Consider the following 21,345-nt stretch of genomic DNA (forward strand, 5'->3'; position numbering starts at 1 on the left):
TTCCCACTTCTTCTCTGAGCCAGAACAACAGGCAAATGGATCAGCATGTTTGGTTGTACTTGCCAGGTTGTAGTTTTTAGTTTTTATTCAGCAACAATTTGTAGGTCTGTCTTTTTACTTTTTTCATGTTGAAACCTCACAAAAGGTTATAACCTCCTTAAGGTGAATGCTGAAGCAAATGCTATGTTTTGAGATGATGCATACATGAAAAGAAGCTGAATGACTGGTAGACAGTGAGTGGCCCACTCGAGATACTCATGATACTGAACAGCTGATGATGTCATTGCGCTTTGGTGACTCACAGAGCCGAAGGTTATGTAATGGTGAGCAATGTGATGCAAAAACTGCACACAAACTAGCTACCGTCTGTCCAACCCTCCTACTCTGCTGCCTTAATTCATACTCCTCTCCTTCCCCCCAACCATTCTTCTCTTCATTTTTGTTTTTTTTTTACACCAGGCTAGAGTGACTACCCTTGCGTGCCTCTGAAGGCATAAGTGTGTTTTTCAGTTACCGCTGCTTTGTCTGCTTTGTTTTCCAGACATCAGTGGCCTGCTAGACACACTTTTTTTTTTTTTTTTTTTGGTTTACATAGACAGCTAGTGCACATCATCTTGCACAGTCCAAAGGGGTAGCAAATTCAGCAGCCATTCATTTTTCTTGTTGTACTTGTTGTTGAATCAGGATCACTGTAGAAGCTCATTAGATGTCTCTTTGCTTGAAGTAGACATTACATAATTTTAATAGTCTCTTTAATTGCATTTCATATGTCATCAGTTTAGTGTTGTGCTACAAAGGCTGTAAAGGATTGATTGTAATAAAAATGTTAAATAACTAAATAATTAGTGTCACAGAAGTGCAATACAAAAATGACCTATAATTTTATCCCAGCTTGTTCCGATCATGTTGTGTGCATTTATTTTCCTAATTCAAATCGATAGTGTTTGGTTAGCATATATTGAGCTTTTTAAACCTTACCAGACAATATATCGAATAATGATTTTTTAATTATTTTTTTTTACATAGCCTATAAAGTAATGGCATAGGGAAGAGATTTACAGCTTGTTTTACATACCTGACTGCTTGCTCTTTCCAACAAAGTAAACAACTGTGCTCATTGGTTGGAGGCTGAGATAAACACTAGTTACTGAGCTGCAGTTAGTACATTGTTTTTAATCCACACACCTGAAAAATATGTTACATGTAAACAATAAATATGAGATAGAAAACAGCATATAGCTAATATCTAAGGTCACATTATCATTTCTATATTGGTATGTAGCAGTTAAGAGCAGCCCTTTTTTAAGTGGTCAGGTCCTCCCTCTATCTGTGGCACCGTTCTACAGAGTGACAGAAACCCAATGAGGCCAGCACTGACATTGAGTGATGGGTCTGTACCCAGGGCAGCTGTGCTGGTATACTGGGCCCCACTGGGCCTGGAGAGGTCCTGCTGATCCACACATCATTAATGCTGAAAGTGATAAATGTGGGTCTGTGTGGTGTTGCACAGGCCCACAGAACAGGGGACTACCTTCAATTTTATCAGCTTTCTCACATCCACACTGAACCAAAAGAGAGAGAGAATTTTTGTTTCCTCCTGACCACATTTTCTCAGTATAGGAAATGTTCACTAATAGTCAAATGTCCCCCTCCCATTAGCCAACTCATACTCTGCCTCTCTTCATCGTGTCCAAAAGTAGGGCAGCCTACACTCTAACCATAAGGCTTCTCTGCATGGTTATTAACCCAATCCCTCACATGAAATACACAGGTACCCAAGCTTAACTGGATACAGAAAATTTGCATTTCTCCAATGAAATTATTAGTTCCTTGAAATATTTGTGATTTTATTAAACATAAGATTTATAAGTGCTTCCTTTTATCATTTTTCAGCATAATTAGATATTAGCTGTCAAATTATAGCGTTAAAACAGACCATAATTACCTGCATGTGGAACAGGGCATACACTCTATATCCATACTTGGAGGTCCTAAATGCAAATGAGCTCACAGGGACAAAGTACAGCTAAGCTATTTGAGAAAGGCAGCCCATGAAAATAAAAACAACCCCTGGCTTAGTCGCTCCAGCTGCACAAAGCATCAAACCAACATAAGGTTTTTGCCATTTTGTTTTTTTTCAACAATGCATTGTGTATTGTGATGGTAAAATATTAAAATTTTTCTTGTTTGTTTATTTTATTATTCTAAATGTGTTTATTCAAGAAGTATATTACCATTAATGATTATTAATCTTCATTAATTGACTGTTTTTCAAATTAAAAGTCTCTACCGTGGTCCTTGACCACATAGTAACAACTTAATACCCTTTTTGAATAAGGGTTGTTTTCACACTGTCAGTGTTTCCATCATAGTTTTTTTTTGTGCATGACAATGCAACCCATGCTACCAGCGTGGCAGCTGCCTGCTCTGGCACTTATTTACAACAACTTTTCACTCTACATGCTGCTCTGTGCTTAGGTTTGAGCCACTGTAACATGATTTGACAAAGGGACAAAAAGTGTTTGCTTTGTAACCAGAAACAAACCTGTTAACAAGTGACCACTGTAAAGTATGTGGGCCAGTTTCAGAGGAAAGAAAAAGTTCTGTCTCTTTAACTTCCATGTTTTGCTATACATTTCTCCTCATTATAACAGAAAACAGATTTTGGGATGAAATTTATCATTTGGACAATTTATATATTTTTTATTTTTAAAGTTTTTTCCTCTAAGTCTTGGTTTTGACTTTCTCCTCAACAGAAAAAGCTGCAGCAGCAAATGAGGAGGAGGTACAGAAGGCGGATGTCTCATCAACAGGCCAAAGTGTGATTGACAAAGATGCCTTGGGACCGATGATGCTGGAGGTGGGTGAAGGGGTCTTATCCTGTTTACTCAGTTTGCTATCTGGAAAGCAATTTAATATGAAATGGCACACGCTAAACACTCAAACTGAGGCATCACACACTAAACAGTTATTCTAACACAGGATATACTCTCCCCTTTAAATTATGTGATTGTATGTATTAAGGTGTGCTGTTCCCAAAAAAAGGAACAAATTGACCCCTTGCGGTTGTGTGTGAGTGTAGCTTTGAAGCATAAAAGCTGCAGGCATCTTGTATCTGCTCTGGTTTGGCTGTAAATCACTAAGTGGAGCAATGGCCCTGTTGTCCCATGGAGGGCCACTGAAGTGCCAACATATAATGGGGAAGAAAGCAACACCCTGGCAAATGAATCAGTCCATTGAGCCGCTCCTCTCTCTCACTTCCTCCTTCCCTTTCTTTGTCTTACTTGTTAATTTCGCTTATCTCTCCCTCCCTCCACATCTTCTCTAAATTTGCCTCTCGATCTGTCCTGTCATGGAATATTTATAGCTCTTCTGGTCCAGCGTCACTGAATCGACATACTAACTCATGGCTAAATATAGCCGAGCACAGGCTTCATGCCAGCCCAGGCTACAGAATGGTCTGAGAAGAGTGGCTGTTGGTGGGAAATACTTACATTCATACTAAATTCTACAGGTGAAATAGTCCAGAATCCACAGGATAATATGTCTTTTAGACATTTTATATCAAGCTATACCCTTCTTTTTACCCCCCAAATAAGTCAGAAATAAGGCTCTTTCATATATGAACTCGGGACAATTCCCGGACAATCGTTTCAGACATACAGTGGAAGATTGTCTTAAGTCAGAAGCATTTTCATGGAAGAAACTCTGCTTATTTCGATGAGAGGTCCAACATGATGGAAAAAGTACGCTATTGGAAACAGTTCTTGGTTCAAAGTACTTCAAAGCTTGGCGTCAAAAAAAGATGCCGTGGTAGTCTCCTTATCGAAATGTCTTCAACACACCCATTTGCTCACTTTCAATCCTCCCAACAACTCAGGACAGGGTAGCATGCTCTATCCAAACACAAGCTCACTCACATAATCCAGACTTTGTACCTCTAGGTATTCTCCATAGTGTCTAACTTAGACCCTTGTGCTCTCATATACATCACCTCTGGGTAAAGTCTGGAGAAGATCAGGGTTTCATGTACATGTGTGAAAGAGTGTCTAGAAACTGCTCCGAACACCTTTCATAACGCTTTTACTAAAATCTAACAATACCACGCCCCTCCAGGTACCATCCTCTTTTACAAATCAACACAAATGTATAAATCATAATTCACCAGAATACACAGATGTTGATCCACTCAGACCAAACAGGCTTCATCAAAAACAGGGTAATGTCCATAGAGATAGACTAAATCATTGTATCACTAGGCAAAAAACAAACATTTGATACATTCTGTGATTTCTAATCAGCACCTTACATATGTTTGATTTTGGACAGCCATTCATCCATTGAGTAAGAACACTATATAGGGTATAAAACAAACCCACAATAATCACAAATGAGATTACCTCACCACTGAGACAAGACTGACCACTCTGCCATTTTCATTAAACCCCTCACAGTACCAATACAACAAAATAATCCAATTAAAGGATTGTAAAACAACAACTTACAGTATATCATTAGCCTTTATGCTATAGATGTTTTATTATTTTATTTACTCTCTAAAGGAAACTTTCAGTATTATTAGTAGACTATAATTTCAAGGATATAGCAAATGAGCTATATCATCACTTCATGAAGATGCCTGGAATTCTGTAGCACAAGACGTCCCCATCCCACTCCACACTGGCAACATTAAATATTTAGGTATGAATATTTCAAGCTGTTTAACATCAACTTCATTCCTCTGTTAAAAATGTTGGAAGACATTGGATCAAATACCTACTTTTTCTCACTGAATGAGTTGTCACTAAGTTGCTTACAAATCTGTTAAAAATGCTTCTAACATACCCCATTCAACTGGTGTAAATTAAAAGATTCACTAACTTCTCAATTTTACAGGAAAAAACAGAAACTCAAAATATCTAAAAATTATAAAAGAATAATATCACAAGGTGGCCTAGAAGCACCAGGACCAATATGCCAGTTCATACTTTCTGCGACTGTGTGTCCGTATTCATGACATAAATTTTGTCATCTCCCCAGTCCACAAGTGTCCAGACTTTGCAACATGCAAAATTTGTGTCTTCAAGGACCGTTCATAGTGTTGTTGAGGTCAGTTGTGGTGTCAGTACAGTTGCATCTGAGGACAAGCAACGAGTATTAACCATTCCTAGCAAACCAACTAGAATATTAAGTCGAATGGATTCAGATGGACAATTATAGTAACTAATTGACTTAAAACAGAAGGTGTAAAAAAAAAGCTCATTTCCAGACCCTGCTTTTCTGCCACTTTCATTAAAATATAGTCGACTTAACTTAATACACTAGTCCAGAAGAACGCTTTTTACCCAGACAAAAATCAGGTAAAATATTCTTTCTATGACAACACAAAGTTACAACTTAAACAATACAAGAACATCCACAGGAGAACTGGTATTTGTAACAATTCTTTTTACATAGTCGACTGTTTTCTTATTATAATTCTTAATATTACTGTCTATTTAAACTGCACAATTTTAATTTTATTATTTTCATTAGATGGCTAAGTATATTTTGCAATTGTCTCACAATACCAGAGTTTTGGCAGCATTTTTGGAATTACAACCTTAGTATCTTACTTTTAAAAGTGAAAACAGATTTGCACACATTCACAAAATTGCTGGTGCCCTTCCATGAAAGAAAGGAAAAACCCACAATGGTCACTGTAAATAAGCATTTACAAAAATTAACTAATGAAAATCTTAATATTTTGTTACTCAACCTTTTGAGGCAAACACTGCAATCAAGCTAGTTTGGCCCACTGCTTGTGAGCAAACTGCTCCGGCTGTCTCAGGTTTGAAGGGCCCCAGACTGCATGTTTAGTTCTTTCCACAGATGTTCAATAGGATTTTGATCAGGGCTCATAGAAGACCACTTCAGAATAGTAGTGTTTTGTTCTTAACCATTCTTGGGTGTTTTTAGCTGTGTCTTTAGGGTCATCATCCTGTTGGAGGATCAATGACCTGCGACTGAGACCAAGCTTTCTGACAATGGGCAGCACATTTTGAGCAGAATGCCTTGATAGTCTTGAGATTTTATTGTACCCTGCACAGATTCAAGACAATCTGTGACAGATGTAGCAAAGCAGCCCGAGTACTAATCGAGCCTCCTCCATGATTCACAGTAGATACAGTGTTCTTTGTATACTTCATTTTGCATCTGTGAACATAGAGCTGATGTGACTTGCCAAAACGTTCTCATCATTCTCCCAGAAGCTTTGGAGCTTGTCAATATGTATTTTGGCAAATTCCAGTCTCGGTTTTCTATGATTTTGCTTTCAAGAGTGGAGTCCTTGGACCTCTTCCATTAAGTCCACTTTGGCTTAAACCGCAACGGATGGTGCAATCTGACACTGATGTACCTTGACCTTGGATTTCATCTCTAATCTCTTTGGAAGTCGTTCTGGGCTCCTTGGTTACCATTCGTGTTATCCGTCTCTTCAATTTATCAATTTTCCATTTGCGGGAACATCCAGAGAGGTTGGCTATAGTTCCATGGACCTTTTAAACTTCTGAATAATATGTGCAACTGTAGTCACAGGAACATTAGGATGCTTAGACATGGCCTTATAGCCTTTACCTTTAACATGTTTGTCTATAATTCTCTTTCTAATCTCCCAAAACAACACGATTTCAACACACAATGTCTGATTGTCATTAATTCTCAGTAAATTTTTAAATTAATAAATTTAAATGATTAAAATATGTAAACAAACATGTAAATGTTGATATTTACATGTGATATTCGGTGTCTGTGATATTCTGTGTGATTTTGTTACTAAACTTGTTGAGCAAGAATTCATGTAAAGAGTTTCTGCAAAGTAGAACTCTCATAAATGACAGTAATACCTGATGAGGAGATGTAGGTGACCAGACCCCTATATCTACACTGTAACAATTCACTACATGTATATTGCTGTTGGACAATAACCTATTTAGTCATATATCACGAAAATAGGCTAAGTGATTTAAAAAAACAAAATGCTATTTTACATAAGAAAAAGAGACAAAAATCCGGGTCCAGCCCTTCCAAAAACCACTCCTGTGACTACCTTGTTAATACCTAATTTTGAAAAATATAAAATAAGAAGCATATTTTTGGTTATTTAACACATTTATTCTAAATAAAGAAATCTGTGTTTGAATACATTAATATGTAAAAGCATTATGTCATCTTTATTTGCTATATTTAACCAGGGCATTGTAAATTAAAGTATTGGCTAATGGCATTATGCAAGAGTGTCTAGAAGAAGGCAAGAGTTGGCATTAGAGAGTGTTTGCTCTGTTTCTGTTTGCCCTACTTGTGCAGCACATGGCCTTTTTCCACACTGGGTGGAGTTATACAACCATGTTGCGTTGTGGAACCACTCTTCTTTATGCAGTAATAGATTAGAGCTCCTGTACGTAATGTATTTTTAGATCATACTTTAGGCAAAAAAAGGAAAAAGTCTCTCCCCTTGTGATCATGTTTTTAACTTCTGGTGGGAATTTACATTTGTAATGTAGTGTAGGTAAGCTCAGACAACAAAGTATGCAGCAGTCAAATTGTTTTATATTATAAAAATGTATGAAGCTATTTGGTTGAGTTTATGCATGAACTGTGTAAATCCATTGTGTGTGTGCGCGTGTGTGTGTGGGTAATGATCATGTAAGCAGAGGTAACACCACCTTGGCAGGAGTCTGTTATCTCCTATCATACACCGGCTTTCACAGCTTTACAACCACCAACATTTCCTTTTAAGAGCTCTTGGTGATTTGATGGCCTAATTGACACCATCTTGTGTGTAATAGCTGACCTGGGGCTGTAGTTTTTCAATCAAGTGCTCCTCCTCCTTCACATCCTTCTGTCTCTGCAGGCACATGCTTTTTTTTTCTGTTCTCTATCAGCCACCATTATGCTGAGCATTTGCATGTGTTGATAAATGTACAAAGTACTAATCCTCTCTTGTTAGACACAGTGCACATGTCACTTTTGAGTCATTTTGTCTTACATGTTTTCCAGTGATGTCCAGATGTAAAATTTGAGAAACAGTTTTTTGTTTACAGCACTTTAGAGCCCTTCATCTAATTAAAAAAAGGTTAAATCATTGGACTACAACAACAGTTGAGTGATAGAAATGTCATCAACACGCCCACTCGCTCTCTTTTAATCCTCCTGACCCTAACCCCTTTACCTGTTACCCTGACTAATGACTCAAGTCGGCATCTAGGGAGAAGTAAAGACATTTTATTTATTTTATTGTTCATATTTTATTGTGAGAGCAGCTACAGTGGTTGTTTTACTTTAAAGTCATTCCCTCTTGCACTGGAGGAGAAATTGTTTTTACGACATGATTCAGGCTCAATAAAAGGTTTCATTGATTGCATACAAGATGATAATAATAACAAAAACAAAATAATAATAACAAAAAAAAATGAGACAAAACTGTTCCCTGGAGGAGAAAGGGTAAGACTTGCAAGTGACCGCTGTGACATACAAATGGTTGGATGAAGGCAGCAGAAGGTGGACAGGGTTTTTTTGTTTTGTTTTTTTGGTGACACAGTCATATTTAGTTATGCTTGACCATAACCCAGTTTTATCACCTCCATTAACAGTTACCGCTACCTACTGACAAGCTGCATGTTGTACTGGTCCCACAGAGCCTCCCACCTTTGTATTACACACGGTTGTGCATGAAACTGAATCTGGGACAATATTATATACGATCATGTTGTACTTGACTTAAAAAAACTTAGTTTAAGGCAGCATAGAATTGTAAGTGTGCAAAGGAAGCAAAAGCGCATTGTGGTTTTAACCACTCATATTGTTCATAATACATTATGATAAACATTGCTCCTAATACTGGAAAACTGGCACCTGTGTAAAAAGAACACTGGATCTGCTTTAGGGCAACGTTTTTCGCTCAGTGTAAGTTGACAGTCACCTTAAGTAAGGCCAAGCTTAAGATCAGTCGCGGATTTTTTGTACAAAAAGGGATAAAGTATGCAAAGAGTTTAGGGGTCAAAACAATTTGAGGAGCAACTGTAGAATTCTGCAGAAGGCCTGTAAAACATGCAGCTTCCTCTGTGGCTCTAAATCCTGTCAATGCATATAATGTATTGAATGTTGCTGGTTGGAATCATAGGTCCTCTCATGGTACAATATTATCACGATATTTGGCCCACATTTTTAATATATCACAAAACTAGCAATTTTGCAACACACAATATAACACTAGAAAATAATCAATGATGTAGAAAAAAGGTGTCTTTTCAAAACACTTAACCTTTAGAAAACAGTGCTCAAATTATGTACATGTACGTAATGTAGCCTACACATTAACAGTATATCTGTTTCATAAAAAGCGCACAGACACCCATCAAACAGCCTTAAACCTGGAAATATTATTTGCAAATAAAAAGAACAGTTTAACTAAACGACAAACTTAAATTTTCGCTCTAATCAACAAATGAACCATGATTGTCCTGTTATGATTGCCCTGACGTCAACATGTTACAGGTGAGGGCAGCTCTTATAGCAGATTTGAGCACATTATGAGAAGGAGCGTTTCAAATTCTAAATGGCAAATGATGCCAAGAATTTATAAATATGGAAAATCACATCTTTTCTAGGACAATGCATTTATTAACTTAAATAGCTGCAGTATTGAAGTACAGGTGGTCTGACATATATTTTTTTTTAATCTGTGTAAACACATTTCTCTCCACTCTTTCTTCCCTCCAGGCCCTGGACGGCTTCTTCTTCGTGGTGAATATGGAGGGTAACATTGTGTTCGTGTCTGAGAATGTGACCCAGTACCTGCGCTACAACCAGGAGGAGCTGATGAACACCAGTGTCTACAGCGTGCTGCATGTCGGGGATCATGCTGAGTTCATCAAGAACCTGCTCCCTAAATCCCTTGGTTAGCCGCAAGCTTATTTTCCCTGCCAGCATTTGCTTTGCTCTTAATCTTTTACTACCTGTCCGTTTCTTCTTCACTTTGTCTGTTTTGTTCCACATCTTTTTTCCTGGCTATATACTGTATGTATGTCCTCTGTCTTGCATCACTCACAGCCTTATCTCCTTTTTTATTCTTTTTTTAAATGCATGTTCTTTTCACTTAACACAGTCATCGCTTTTCTTCTTCATGTTCAATACAGGTATACTGTAGATGGCTTGTTAATAGTGTAGTCAGTTTAATTAAAATGCTACAATGTTTACAGTGAAACAGCTTCAGGGAGGATGTGGGCAAGCTGGTTAATAAAGTGTTATGCAAAGTGTTATGTAAGCTTTATATACAGTCTTGGCACTGTGCATAAAACCTATAGGTTGTTCATTTTCTATTCTGCTACCCATACATTTGCTTTTGCTCTTCTCTCCTTCCTCCCTCTCCTTTCAGCTAATTAACTTCCTTTTTCGGCTTCTGTCCCCTGTCAGCAACATCGATCCCTTCTTATATTCTCATCTCATGCCCTTCCTTCTCCTTTTCTTCACATTGTAAGGTTGTGTGGCAGAGAGAAAGAGAACAACAAAGTTCCTGTTTTCATGTTCTCCCGTTTGCCATTCTCTACTCCCCCCTTGAAAATCTTTGCCTTTATTCTAGTGTTACTTGTCTAATGAAAACAGGCCATTTATTTTTGTTAGCCCCTTTTGTTTTTTTAGTTTTGCCCTTTTCTGATTTCTCTTCTAACATCCATTTTACATCCTACCTCTACTATTATCCCATTAAAGAGGTGATTGTAATGTATGTCAGTGCACCCCATCAGGAGCTGTTTCTAAACCCCTTCCATTCCTCCTCTCTTGGTGCTTCGGATTGAGGTCTGATTTGCCCAGCCATCTGGGTTGGAGAGCAGCACAGCGGAGTACCCTGGAAACGATCAGTGGGCTGTGTCCCAGATACTGGGAGATTATCAATGCACTGAATGAGATCACAAACCAGATGGAGTGTGATGGGAGTTTGGTAGAGTGAAATGAGTTTGTGTTTGTGTGTGTGTGTGTGTGACAATGACAGTAGATGTCTCATTTTTTGTGTGTGCATGTCTACTTGAACATGTGTGTACATGTGTTTGTTCACACCTGTGTAAGTGTTAGAAAGATCAAGAATGACTGGCAATGGTGTTTTAGAGGACATGCATATGGAGGCCTGGCTGTGATGCATGGTTGTGGATAGATGGCACAGGGCTCAGGGTTCCAACTGCTCATTATGACTGATCTCTGCCCAGCACTTGCTCTCTCCTTTTACATTTTTACCACTTCCATTTACTCTGTTTTGCTCTCATTGTGTCTTTCACTTGCAGTGTGATTGCCTCTCTGTGCTCACTGGTCGGAGCTCTTGTTTTTTCTTTGTGTTCAGTTTTTACTGTTACAAATCGTTTTCAGTTAAAGTCTCCAAGGAAGCCACATTAAAAAATTTCCCTTTTTGCTCCCTTATAGTGAATGGTGTCCCATGGTCCAGTGAAGGTCCAAGGAGAAACAGTCACACATTCAACTGCAGAATGTTGGTCAATCCCCACAGCAAGAACCAGGACGAGCCACACGAGCACGAACCTCAACAACAGAAATATGAAACAATGCAGTGTTTTGCCGTTTCTGAGCCCAAGTCCATCAAGGAGGAAGGAGATGGTACGTGAACCGAGAGGGGCAGAATATGAAGAAAAGTGGGCTTAGAAGATCATGTAACACGAAAGTAGTGGCCCTATAAAGCAACTGAGGACAAGATTATTTTGGGGATATTCTCATCTCATCATTTAGTGTATATGAATACATCTAGAGTATAGCTGTAAATGCCTTTGCAGTCTGGACATTTAATAATAGAATATCAAAACCAAATTTTAGAAAAATGAAAAACTTGAGTTTGATTAGAATTTCAGAGGTTTCAAATTTATATGTAAGAAAAACAAAAATCAAAGCCTGGCACTGTATATAAATAACTGGCAATGTATGTGAAAAATCTTATAACTGATAAAGACCAGTACTCATGGTAGATGTTAATGACACAAGGTAGATGAAAGGCTTGGCAGCTTTTGCCTCTAAAGTCTGTAATTTATGTGTATTGCTCACAAACTGGCTTATTATTTCAAGATAATGTTGTGTTTTAAGCATGCGTTGTGGACCAGTCCTTCCTATCAACAGAACTGCATATACGAACATTGTTTAAGCATATAGGAGCACAGAAAGAAAGGCACTGCATTTGTGGTTGCCACTGGTATAAACATCTGCCTCTGAAATGGTTTAAATTGTATGTTGTCTGTGCTCTTGTTTCAGTGTTCAGGCACTGAGAGGTCACTGAGCTTTTCTAGTGGTTTTATGGCTTTAGACAGGAACTTGAGATCCTGTAGTTTTGGGTACATTTCCATTACAAGCAACTTTCCTTTATCTAGAAGTGTTCAGCACAATGTAAAGTAATGAAGCAACATGAAAACCAATTGCAATATTACACATTTTAACTACCTAAATCCTATTTGCCCAGTGGCTTTCATGAGCAGTCATCATTTTCCACTGCCAAACTACAACTCTCTGGTTAATTAAAACAATAAGTGCAAATGCAATTCATGCCAAGTGCAGTCTCAACCTGTCTTTTCCCCTCACTGGCTTACTTTGTTCACCAGCTGCTTGCCAGCCATACTTTGGCCAATAGACCAACTAGGACCTAGGCCAGAGGTGTGTGCGTTTTTGTGTGTATGTACATGCGTATGTGTTTGAGTAGTAAAACAGGATCAGTGGTTACAGTTGCAGGAATGTGTCCAGCCCTAACCAGAGAGAGAAAGCAAAAGAATTGAGAGAGATTCTTAGATCTATGGGTCGGACCACCCAAGAGGCTCTGTTTACAAGTCAGAAAGAGGTGTGTGTTCATGTATGTGTCTGTGCGTGTTAGCCCTGGCATGCATGTTTTTGCCAGAAAAATGTGGGAGATTGTGGATATTACTGGCACGAAAGTTAGATGGCAGACTTTTGGGGTCACTACAGTCTTTGGACTTGGTGGAATGTGTGTGTGTTTGTGTGTGTGCGCGCACACACGTTAGGGGCAACTGTCGTGATTGAGTGATGGCAGCCTTTAATGTTGGGCCAGGAGGGGTGTCATCAGTGTGAGATGGCACTCTAGGTGAGACCAGCCGGAGACACATGCACAGAAGCACACTTACGCAGGCATGCGCACGCACACATGCACACACCTCAAAGGTCACACTTCATCATTTCCCTCACCAGCGAAAGCAGCTCCTCCTCATGAAGGGAGCGGAGCCTTGATCCCCATGCTCATTAATAACCGTATTAATTATGCTGCTAGGAATAACATGCATTTCATTTTCTTTCCCTCCCTCTTTCTCTGTCATTTATGCCCCCATCCTTTCCTCTCCTCTCCTGTCCTCCCCACTCTCGTCTCTTCTCCCATCCCCCGTCATGCCTTCTGTCTCTCCCCTATACCCTTTGTTACATCTTGTAACTTTATCTTTTTTTTTTACTCTCACTTTCGCTCTCTATGCTCCACTGTCTCTCATCTTCTTTTCATTCTTTTTTTTTTCTCAGACTTTCAGTCGTGCCTGATCTGTGTGGCTCGCAGGGTACCCATGAAAGAAAGACCAGTGCTTCCCACACATGAGAGCTTCACCACGCGCCAGGACCTGCAAGGTACACGAATCAGTAAATAGTTGCTTATATGGTAAATAGTCACTTATATAGCACTTTTATCCAAAGTGCTTTACAATGTTGCTTCCCATTCACCCATTCACACACACACACACACACTCACACACAGGTGGCGGTGGCTAGATTGAATGGCGGGGATTGAACCACTGACCCTGTGGTCCATGTTCAATTGCCTTACCAACTGACACACAGCAAACTATGCTATTTATTTTTTGGTGTGTGTGTATTTGTATGTATTTATTAAGGTATTCTAGACTGTGATTCCCTTTGTATCATTTTAGCAGAATGCATCTGAAAGCTTTGCCCTGCATTGCAAATAAATACTACCATACTGCGCCAACTGAGGCACCACCCTCATACCCCTTCAATGCATGTCACCAGCCCATAAATCACCACACACTACAGTTTGGTATTTAAAGATTATTATATTCTTGCTAAATGCCCTTAGGATTGAATGCCTCAGTTAATCCAACTTCCCACTTCTGTCTACACTCTGGGAGGTAAAGTACCTGTCTGAACACTGGCGCAGCAAGGCAGACAGTTGTCTGTGTTTCACCTGGTCTTTATTTGTGTGTGGAACTCATTCACAAAGACACAACGCTGACACACACAGTTTTGCTCACTGACATTGTAAAGACATTGTATTATTAAGTCTACCCAATTCTGTTGACTGAATCTAACTTGTACTGACTGTGTAATTAATGTCAGTCTTACATAATCTGTGCTGACTTTGTTTGTATTTTTTATTTTTGGTATCCAGACTTACCCCTTAATTTATTTCAGTGCATTGTAGAGAAAGTTTTATGTGTATATAGAGTACATTTCTTCAATTATTTTTCAAACTACAGTGCTACTGTGCATTGCATTTCTGTTCAACAAGATGCTCTACATTTTCAAAGACATAAAATTACCATCAGTTCAGTTTACATGGGTTTGTGAAGGTGTTAAGAAATGCCAGGTTACATGTGTGACTAAGCTCTTCCTAATCAAGTGCTCTCTGTTTAGGCAAGATAACGTCCCTGGATACCAGTCTGTTGCGGGCATCTATGAAACCAGGCTGGGAGGATCTGGTGAGGCGCTGCATTCAAAGGTTCCACCTACAGAATGATGGGGAGATGTCTTTTGCTAAGAGACATCAGCAGGAAGGTATTACTATAAAGTGCAAGGACTGTCCTGTTGAAACCTTGACTGTTACATAATTTGATCTTTCTGATGCTGTTGTGTGGCAACTACATGAGGGAAAAACATAGTGAATTGTGAATGGTTTAAATCATGTGTCCCTATTTACCAATGGTTGTAGATTGCTGCTTGGACCCCCTCCATCTAATCAAGTATACAAAATAAGAAAATGGAAAAAAAAAAAGAAAAAAAAAATATATATATGTATATGTATATGTGTGTGTGTGTATATATATATATATATATATATATATATATATATATATATATATATATATGTATGTATATATATATATATATATATATGTATATATATATATATATATATGTATATATATATATATATATATATATATATATATATATATATATATATATATGTATATATATGTATATATATGTATATATATGTATATATATATATATATATATATATATATATATATATATATATGTATATATATATGTATATATATATGTATATATATGTATATATATATATATATGTATATATATATATATATATATATATATATATATATATATATATATATATATATATATATGTATATGTGTATATGTATGTATATGTGTATATATATATATATATGTATATATGTGTGTGTGTGTGTGTGTGTGTTTCTAACAAAAATCAAAGGAAAAACATCTTGATGCACCCACTGATATAAGTGCATGTGCATCCACAGTGCTCCGCCATGGTCAAGCGTTCAGCCCCATCTACCGTTTCTCTCTCTCTGATGGGACCATCGTGTCGGCCCACACCAAAAGCAAGCTGGTGCGCTCACCTGCCACCAATGAACCCCAGCTCTACATGTCTCTACACATTCTACAGAGGTATGGTCTCATTATCTTTACCTGTGTCAAAAAGAGAGACAAATCTGCACCATATTTGCTCACATTGTTTATTCTGATGAGGTGTGCAATATAAACTGCAAGACCTTCCATTGGCCCGTCTACGCTTCTAAATACATATCTACATGATTAAAACACCGCATTTGTTTGTTTGTTTGTTTTTTAACCTCTAGGGAGCAGACAGTATGTGGAATGGGTCAGGACGTGGGCCCTGGCAATCAGGCCACAGCCATGGCTCCCAAACCGATGAACTCCTCCACCCCCTCCATGACTCCTCCAACCCCAGGCAGTTTGCCAGGTCTGGGGCCTCAGGGCCAAGACACTACCATCAGCAGCAACAGCATGCCTTTTTCCCCTCCAGGTCCTGCTGGCCCCAGAGAGCCAGCAGCTATCGGAGGCCATATGCAGGGCTACCGTTTTGGCTGTCCACCACCACATAACCACACTGGGGGCATGCAGCCACCACAGCAGGGCCCGAACTGGAGGATGAACAGCCCGTCACGTGCCAGCCCCAGCCCTGCTGGTGGGCCCCATCCACCCCAACAGAACTCTATGCTGTCACCCAGGCACAGAGGTAGTCCTGGGGGCGCAGGCAGCCCTTGTGTTGGAGGAGGCTTGCACTCTCCCTCCCCAGTAGGGATGTGTGGTGGGGGGCCTGGAGGTGCAGGCAGTAATAGCACGACTAACACCCATACCAACAGCTACACAAGCAGCTCTTTGTCAGCTCTTCATGCTCTTAGTGAGTGCCATGGTGTAGGGCATGGGCACGGCCCCCCTCATGCACATACACTGGGGTCTCCAGAACGGAAGATAGGCTCCCCAGCTGGGGTCACAACAGGATCCGCGGTAAACAGTCATCTGATGTCAAAAATTGGAGGAGGCACAGATGCTACTAGTGGTACAGGACACTCATTTGGCCCTCACACAGATGTGGGTCAGGGGCAGACCCAGGGCCAACCAGAGAACATCCTAGCTGAGATTAAGGAGGAGAGAGAAGGGCCCTCTGAGGGCCACGAGCCTCACAATCGTCTTCATGACAACAAGGGACACACAAAGCTACTGCAACTTCTCACCACCAAACCAGAACCTCTGGAGATGCCACTGTCCCCTGGTGGAGGAAGTGAGGGCAAGGACCAGTCTGGGACAGGGGTTCGTGGTGGCAACACAGGAGGGAACACTCATGCCACATCCCTTAAAGAAAAACACAAGATCTTACACCAACTTCTTCAGAACAGTACATCTCCAGTGGACCTGGCCAAACTCACGGCAGAGGCCACAGGCAAAGAGCTGGGCCATGACCAAACCCAGGGTGCAGGTAGTGCAGCTTCTGGGACAGAAATTACACCTAAGCAGGAGCCCTTAAGCCCTAAGAAGAAGGACAATGCGCTTCTACGCTATCTACTGGATAAGGATGACACTGTATTGAAGGACAAGGTCCCTAAGCTGGAGACTGACGTGAAGGTTGAAGGGGGCAAGAACCCCCATGTCAAGGTCGAGAAACAAGACACAGGATACGACAGAGCTGAGCAGGTCAGTGTTAAACCAATTCCCCATCATACACGTGTTTAATAGATGTGTTATATTTTAAAAACATTGTCTTCCCATCTGAAAAATATTGTTTATTACAGCATATCATTTTTGAAATGATACAAGTACTTGAGCTGCCCTAAAACAGATTTTGTAACCTCCTTTCCTTTAGTTTTTTGCAAAAACTAAAACTTTTTTGCCCTGTACTGCTCCACTTGCCTTTCCCTCTCTGTCTGAGCATTAATCTGGGTTATGTAGCAGATGTTGGCTCCTCCAAGTCCCATGTCCACGAAGGCTGTTAAAGCTAGGCTCACAACAATCTGGTAGTGTAGAGGTCAGACCACATTTGTTGCATATATATACAGTCACAGTCAGATTTACTGTCTTTGCATATACACTTAAGATGTTTTTTATTCGCGTATATAAACACATCTGGTCCTTTCACTGCCTATTTTTTGGCAGCACAAATTAAGGGAAGCTGTCCACCAGCTTCAAACAACTGTGACATTTGGAAAGAGTCCCTGTGGTTCTCAGCCATTTGATTCTGGTTTCCTTTGGCCCGAATCCTCAGGTCTGGCACCAAGCTCAGGTCAGGCTTGGCACTGAAAGAGAGAAGAGGGGAAAAGAGTAGAAAGGAAGAGAGTGTTGCTGGTAGAACTCAACATGTCTGTAAAGCCGAGAGTTCAGCTTGCTGGTTCACTTATGTTACCTTTCATACAGGAAACTTGTGTATGACGCACTCTACCAAACACGTTTAAGACAAAAGTCTGCTAATATAGTTTTGTCACTCGCACACACATGCACACACAAACATACACACACACACACACACACACACACACTTACACACGAATGCTAAACCACAGTGTTACATAAAATTACACAAAATTACATAAATGCCTTCCACTTTTTGCTGTTCCTATTTCTCTTATTACTTTCCTCTTTGTAGACCAGTTAAGTATTCTAAGTTACATATATACTGTTTAAATGTAACATGTCAAACTTAAGCATGTTGTAGAAATTTATTTTCTCCATTTTACAAAAAGATGCAGAGCATTAATTAATTCATTTGAAACACACATCACTCCAGGTATAGGATAGGTATCCAGCATATGTGGATATAAGAGAAGAGCATTTATTTATTTATTTGTTGTTTCTTAGTTTTGAAGAAATGCTGTGGTTTCCCTTGCAGCAATAGAAACAGTGATGCAGAATGTTAGCTGGCTATGCCTACTAACTGAGCATGTACAGTATATGCCTGGCCACTTGGGTACATATGAATAGGAGGAAAAGCTGATTGGGTGGATAATAAGAGATGCTGTTGGACTGAACAAAGAAGGAGAGATGAGAGAGGTGTAGATACCCCCAGGAGAGCCCAGCCTCGGCAGGCAGAGTGAAAATGATGAGCCATATGCTCCTGCATGTCCTCTCTGCTACCATGGAGATAAAGGGGAGGGGGAGTGGTGTGTTTGTAGAAGAAACAATAGAGTGTAATAGAAATTGAGAGAAATATTATATGTTCTATTTTTACACTTGGCCAAAGTAGTACAGGTAACAACATTAAATGTTATATTAATTCAGTTATTTTCTGCCTTGTGTTGACAGTACAAATGAAATCCTGGGTTTCACATTTTAATGGTGCACTTTTATGGAAACAAAATTTGAATCATATCAGCACCTGAATGCCAAACTGAATTTTAATCACTACCGAACGCTTACTGTTGAAATGCAAAAACAATTTAATTGCACTGAAATATCAGACTTTTAAAGTTCCTTTCTGATCTAACTTAAAAATAGTTTAGAACACAAGCAATTTTCAAGTGTCTCTCTTTTATTAACAATATTATAGTTATAAGAAGTAGAGTCAAAGTCTCTGTTTAGGCTGTTTAAATAGGTTTGGTTAATCCGGATGCTAAAATTCAGCAAGTAACATTTAGAACTTAACATCTTGGACATCAAGGAAAAAAATGAAGTTCTGATCTCTGAGCTGTCAAATCCCAGCATCAGACCAATGCTAATATTGTCTTTGATAGCTTGATATGTTCAGAGATGCAAACATTATTTAAAAGTCTTTTTAGCTGCCTGTGCATACTTAACCGAATAGGCAGTGTAGCTGGTATTGATATGGGGTTAATTTCTCATTTTAGAGTTTTAGAAAATCAGAACACAACTACGCTAATCAGCTTTTTATTTCTGTGGTTGTCAAGAGTAAACAGCTGTGCTCACAAAGGTCATTCCAGATGGGTTCAAAGTTCAGAAAACGAACTTTGGTCAAAAGGCACCCATGTTTTTAAAGGTTCTCTCTGTTTATTACTATGTTTTTGTTGGTTTGTAATGACCTGAAGATAAGAATTGTGTTTTCTTTAGCTTAGACTGGGCCTTTCCCTTTGAAAGAGGCCGCTATTTTGCATCGTCATGTTTCTACGGTAGCCCAGAATGGACAAACCAAACACTGGTTCTGAAGAGGGCTGTGGACACAAATTCACTCGATCTCTATTTAAAATGAACAAACTTCAAGTATTTTTTTAAAGGCAAATGTTTCTGTGCAATTAATTCAGTTCTATTTTAGCCTAAGAAGTAAATGTGGTATTTGGTTTTTGCCATTCAATTTATTATGGTGAAGATTTGCTTTCATATATCAGTAGCTTTAAATAGTGATATAATGGCTTATTAGCATTTAACAGATTTTATTAGACAGGTTAGACATGAACCATAATGTGAGAGTCCAAGTTAGAAAGTCAACTCAACCTTATTTCTACTAACCTCACCCTCTGTTTTCTTGCTGTTTCTGTGTTTCTCTCTTTCTGCCTCTCTTTTCTTCATGATTGAGGACTGAATTATTGATGGCTGGAGTAAAGCTAAGTGAGAAGTGGAGCAGAGCAGGAATAGAGTTTTAGCTGATAGCTGAAGGGACTATAGGTATGTGTATAGGGGTGTGTGAGTGTTTCTGTTGAAAAGAGTATTATGTAAACATGCTGTCTGCCAAAGGTGAATAAACCTGTTTCTAGAGCAGTAATATCCAGATTTTAATGCACGTCATTAATTAAGCTAGTTTCAGTTTCTCTTTATTATTCTTATTCTGAATTTTCAGATTCTTGTGATTCAGATTTGTGGAACAAATCTAAACTGATCTTTGATACTGTGATTCATTCATGGCTCTGGCATATAATAATTCAGGCCAGCTCTATGTAACATACTTTTTTAAGTACTTCCACCTGTATATTATGTCCATAATAGTGCGTATCTTGTACATACTGTAGACAAGTTATATCAACCTTGCATAAAAACACAATCCTGTGTTACATCTTCCCTTCTAGTTCAAAGCCCCAAAATATCATATATTAATTAATCAGTTATTAATATAAGTTATATTAATGTATATTACTTATGTAATAATATTATTTTCATGATGTGTAGCAGCAGCAAATAAAGAACCACACTACTCATTAGTAACAATAGAAATTGCCTACACAAGCATTGGATTTAATTTTGCAGCCATCGTTTTGGTATAGAAAGTCGCCATTTCCGCACCTTTAGACAGTGAGTAGATTTACCTTTTTGTTTTGTTTTTTGGTAACTTACAGACGGCCAACACAATTCTCGGGTGTAATTAGTCCTTTTGCTATTCCAACGTGGTAGAGAAAATGGTCTAACAATGACTATGTAGGAGTTACCAGGGCTATAGTCCTTGAGGTTTGTAGATAACTCTTCTATCACATATTTCTGGCAGCCTTGTCACCTTTAGTAACATTTACTTAGATAACATAAATGTCATTGACAAGAACATTGAAACAGTGCAGGTGAATAGTTTTCCTGCTGTACACCATTACCAGTCACTGATTCCAATTGTGCTGCACTCTGGTGGCCACTCAAAGCCAGTGCAGCTTATTTACCTAAAGTCCAGCTATGTTGATGTTTCTCTTCTTGCTGATTTGACCATAAACAATTTTTTCTCTCCACATAGATTACATTTGATACAGGGTGCTGCAATTATGGGATCCTTTTGTAACGTTAATAATCTTCCTCTTTAATGAAACTGTGTCAGAATGGTGTTTGTCAACTCTTTCTCTTCTACTCTTTATTATTTAGACTACATGTTGTTGATAT

General features: G+C 38.9%; 1 protein-coding gene across 6 annotated transcripts in view; it reads left to right on the plus strand.

Annotated features, from left to right (window-relative positions):
• Positions 1 to 21,345, plus strand: part of ncoa2 (nuclear receptor coactivator 2) — a 54,820-nt gene that overhangs the window by 20,971 nt on the left and 12,504 nt on the right. For all 6 annotated transcript variants that reach the window (XM_067486666.1, XM_067486671.1, XM_067486667.1 and 3 more), the window contains 7 exons: positions 2,757 to 2,860; positions 9,760 to 9,937; positions 11,449 to 11,637; positions 13,540 to 13,641; positions 14,665 to 14,805; positions 15,546 to 15,693; positions 15,885 to 17,241. In XM_067486666.1, coding sequence (XP_067342767.1) covers positions 2,757 to 2,860; positions 9,760 to 9,937; positions 11,449 to 11,637; positions 13,540 to 13,641; positions 14,665 to 14,805; positions 15,546 to 15,693; positions 15,885 to 17,241 — 2,219 coding nt within the window. The remainder of the gene's footprint in view (positions 1 to 2,756; positions 2,861 to 9,759; positions 9,938 to 11,448; positions 11,638 to 13,539; positions 13,642 to 14,664; positions 14,806 to 15,545; positions 15,694 to 15,884; positions 17,242 to 21,345) is intronic.

Source organism: Channa argus, chromosome 19, assembly GCF_033026475.1.
Source record: "Channa argus isolate prfri chromosome 19, Channa argus male v1.0, whole genome shotgun sequence".
Taxonomy (NCBI): domain Eukaryota; kingdom Metazoa; phylum Chordata; class Actinopteri; order Anabantiformes; family Channidae; genus Channa; species Channa argus.